This window comes from Populus euphratica, unplaced genomic scaffold, assembly GCF_000495115.2.
Source record: "Populus euphratica unplaced genomic scaffold, PopEup_1.0 scaffold277.1, whole genome shotgun sequence".
Taxonomy (NCBI): domain Eukaryota; kingdom Viridiplantae; phylum Streptophyta; class Magnoliopsida; order Malpighiales; family Salicaceae; genus Populus; species Populus euphratica.
Genome location: NW_011500109.1, coordinates 270,018 through 274,391, shown reverse-complemented (window position 1 = coordinate 274,391; position 4,374 = coordinate 270,018). Strand labels below are relative to the sequence as shown.

General features: G+C 32.6%; 1 protein-coding gene across 1 annotated transcript in view; it reads left to right on the top strand.

The window, feature by feature from the left end:
• Positions 1 to 2,297, top strand: part of LOC105109718 (E3 ubiquitin-protein ligase SINA-like 10) — a 4,326-nt gene extending 2,029 nt beyond the window's left edge. Inside the window, exon 2 of the mRNA XM_011004503.1 lies at positions 1,582 to 2,297. Coding sequence (XP_011002805.1) covers positions 1,582 to 2,259 — 678 coding nt within the window. The 3' untranslated portion in view covers positions 2,260 to 2,297. The remainder of the gene's footprint in view (positions 1 to 1,581) is intronic.
• The last annotated feature ends 2,077 nt before the right edge of the window (positions 2,298 to 4,374 follow it).

The following is a 4,374-nucleotide window of genomic DNA, read 5'->3' as shown; positions in this document are numbered from 1 at the left end:
GGCCTATGTCTTATCTTTCCATCCATATAAAGTAGACCTAAATTCGAGATTTACAGCTCTAGATATGATCCAATTACCGAGCAGTGTTCTGGTTTGGACTGCACCAGCATCTATTTTCTAAGTTTGGCCATCTCTTTGTCCTTTCAATTTCAGTTTTTAAACTCATTAATCAATCCTTTCATTTATGTGATAGGCCTGCATTTAAAATGAATATTTACCACAAATTAAAGATATCTTATATTATTAGATATGTTATTATAAAACATGTTTTAGTTAAGGAGTTATTGATATTTTAAATGTAAAATGATAATATAAAACCTTAATAAAAATACACTTTAAAGTACTAATCAAATATCTAATTAATAGTTAATTCATTCAGAAAAATACACTTTAAAGTACTAATCAAAATAGTTAATTCATTCATAATACTTAGAAGTCAATTTGAGTGCATTATCCAACTTATAAAATAGGCCTTGTCGTGCATCTCTGTGTTCTGTTGTCTGAAATTCATCAAGTAAACCTTAAGATGTGGGTTGGTTTCCTTTATCTACCCCAGGAAATTTATGTAATCAGATAAAGGATTCAGTGTAGTTGGCAATAATAGCGTAATGACGGATGCTACCCCTACCAATAAGCAGCAGCACTAGATTCCTATGATTGGTAAAATCTCCGGTATGTGGTTTAGCCGTCCCCACTTGTATTAATAGCAACACAGTTCCTTCTCGTTTTGTCCATTATTATTTTCTTACATCATGTGTTTCCTCTCTTAAAATGGTGCTTCCATGTAATATTGTCTTCTTTGTGGTGTTTATGCAACAATCTCTTCTAAGACCTGTCATTTTGATATTCTGAAGTTGTGTTGCATTTAGCTGCTCAATGTTAACATAGTTTCCTGCCATCGAACTTGATTTTCCTCTGATGTGTAGCTGGTTTTGGCCAAGGAAGATTTATGGTTTCATTGATCTCACCGTGTCTTGAGAAAAACTAAGGAGTGCTTGGGAACTGGGTTATTATCAAGAAGCTGTCTTATTTGGAGTTATGCATGCTTAGTATTGTGAGATTAGTTAGTTGCACGAAGTCAGAGTTCTTAATGTTCTCAATTAAAAAAAAAAGAAGCGCATTGAACATAATGGTTAAACCCTTGCTAATTTCCTCACTAACCCAAGATTGGATAGTTTTAGATTGAATGGACATAATTGGGTGCTAGAGATGGTTTTTGTTGTTGCATTTCATCTTCTTTTATCGGATGTAGGTATAAAGTAATCATTCAATACAACATTAGAGAAAGATGTTGTTAGGTTATGATCATGTACAAGGTTTTGAATGACATGGAATGAAGAGTTAGTGGGGTCATTTAAAGTACAGATCATGTCTTAGCACCATTTTCGACCTCTGTTTACATGTTAGCACAAAAACTCTAGTGATTATAATCTTTCACATTATATAGTCTCATAATGTCGAGTGTTTGCACGACTTATTCTAGGTTCCTTTTGGTGATTCAGTTTTAGTCTCTTAAATCCTTCCAATTGCTTGCTTAATACATCAGTATTGTAATTTTTTGCTTGCTTACTGGAATTTCAGTGCACGAATGGACACGCTGCTTGCTCTTCATGCTGCAGTAAACTTGCACATTTATGTCCTTCCTGCTCGTTGCCTATTGGTTATATTCATTGCCTGGCCATTGAGAAGGTCCTTGAATCAGCCAAAACATCATGCCAAAATATGAAGTATGGGTGCAAAGAAACTGTCAATTACAGCAAGAAGTGTGACCATGAGAAGAGCTGCATCTATGCAACGTGCTCCTGCCCAGTGCCAGGCTGCAGCTTTGTCAGCTCATCAAAGCAGTTATTCTCACATTTAAGCAGCATACATGTAGGTGATGTGAAACACCTTGAGTATGATTGCAAAATCCCCGTTTCCTTTACCGCGAGTAAGAAATTTGTTGTTCTCCAAGAAAAGAAAGAAGGCGTTGTATTCATCCTGAACAATGCTTTGCAAATCATGGGGAATGTGATCATGGTTAGTTGCATAGGGCCCTTATCCAAGGGAGGATACTTCTATGAACTTTCAGCAAACAGTAAAGGAAACAGTCTCATTTTTCGATCTTTTACACCTTGCTTTCGGAGCAGGGTTGATAACCCTCCTTCAGTGAGGTTCCTCCTAGTTCCAGGTGGTTTTTTTGGTTCTGGGGGGGAGGTTACCTTGGATCTCTGCATATGGCGTAAAGATGCATACTCCTCCCATCACCCAAAGCAGTAATGGTTGAGCATTAAAATAAATTGGCAAAATTATTATATTCTCCAGCGTTTTGTTGAGCCATTGGCATTGGAAAACCTTGGTGCTTCGGTTGGTAAAACGTTTGGCAGTTACTTTTTACTATAAGCTGGAACATGGCATCAAAGAGAGGGTACGAAGACTCATACGGGCTGAATCTATATGGTTGTAGAATCTAGTGCCATTCATGCATCTACTGCTGAAACTTGCTAAAGTGGTTCTAATCTTATATCTCCATGGGTTTGAAAGCTGACTCGGCATGGGTTTTGCTTTTGTTCTCTCCTTTAGCTTGTTTCTTTCTTTGTTGGGAATGTTCCATTCAACCTGCCTTTTGAAATTTCCCTTGTATGTATAATTAGTTGCGATAATCACTTTGGAATTTGGATCCTCTAGATGATCAGTAGAAGTAAGCCGTATATTCATGGCTGCTTGATCTTGGTCAGATAGTGGAGTCTGAAAGTCAGAACTGTTTTGGTTCCAGTATATTCATGGCTGCTTGATCTTGATCAGATAGTGGAGTCTGAAAGTCAGAACTGTTTTGGTTCCAGTCACTAGTCTTTTCCTAGAATGTCACTCTGTTCCAAATCCCTGTCTCATCTTGTATTTGGACAGCAGGCAAAAACGATTGATGTTTCTCCCTTTGAGTTACTGGCTTGTGGTAAGCAAGTTTGCTCTCTTGTGTTTCAAATTATGGCGCAAAGTAATTTTCTAAATAGCTTTTTGAATTAATTTTATTTAGATTTTTATTTTATTTTTAACATAACACATTAAAACTATTAGAAAATACTAAAAAATACATCAATATTTTTTTCAAGCTAAAAACACTTCAAAATATTAAGCAGAAGCATTTCCACACAGAGTGAATAGATTGTGGAAAAATACTCTCTTAATATTTGCCCTTTTGTAAATTTAAGATGTCTCAGTTTTTATTTTTATTTTTTCATTTTAAAAGTCGATATGTTATAAAGATTGAATTTTATACTATATCCTTTAGTATTTAATAAATATAAAAAATAAACTAAAATGGAAGGGTGTCCTTGAACCGTGCAGAATATTTTCCTTACACTTACCTATAGACTAGAGTAGAGTTTTTTTGTTTCTTTTACTATGATCCTTTAATTTTTTTTCTTCAATTGTGTTCTTTAATTGCAAAATTAGTAGCTAGTTGCTTCAAATTTGTTGGCTAAGAATAAAATTCAAAGATAAGGGATCAACTTAGAAAAGACGCTAGAAATAGATAATAAGTTTAAAGTTAGTGTAAAAATTATACACATTTTAGTCTCTTCAATTCTAAAATTTTACCTTTTCAATCCTATATGTTTTTTTAAATTCAATTTCGAGACACATATTTATTTTTATTATTTTTCCATCCTTGGTTTATGAAGGAAAAAGAAAGTTTCATCGAATTCCATCACAAAGAGAGAAAATCATTGTTTTTGTATTTTTTAGCTACAAAATTGGTTGATATCAGTGTAGATGGGTTCTATTCGATTAAATGAGTTTAATGGTGGTTGTCTTGAACCTCAATATTACCTAAAAAATATATTGAAATCAAGAAAAAAAATATAACGCTGTTTTATCTCGTGTTTCGAGGCTGTTTTTAGGGTTTTTTAGTTGATAAATTGATTTTTAAATGTTGTGAAGGTGTTTATAAGCTTTTTTGTTAAAATAAGATTTTTTTGGTAAAAATAGGTTTGCCTTGAAATCTGAGCAAACAAACAACACATTGTTTAATTTTTTATTTAAAAAAAAGGAGCGGATGACTTTAAAAAATCTTAACAAATATCTTTTCAATAAATTATTAACCAAGAAAGAAACTATCTTTCCAATAAATTAGGGAATTTGAATAAGATTCTTAAGTTCAATTTAATCTTTTTAATGTAAAAAAAATAAGTGTCACCCTAATTTCTTTTAAAAGATTCTGCAATATAATAATGTAAAGTCCGTTTATTTTAAAAAATTTATTTTTTTGCTAATATATATATATATATATATATATATATTCAGATTATTTTGATGTGCTAATCTGAAAAATAATTTTTTTTAAAAAAATCATTTCAATACATTTCTAAGTGAAAAATACTTTAAACCATAAACACT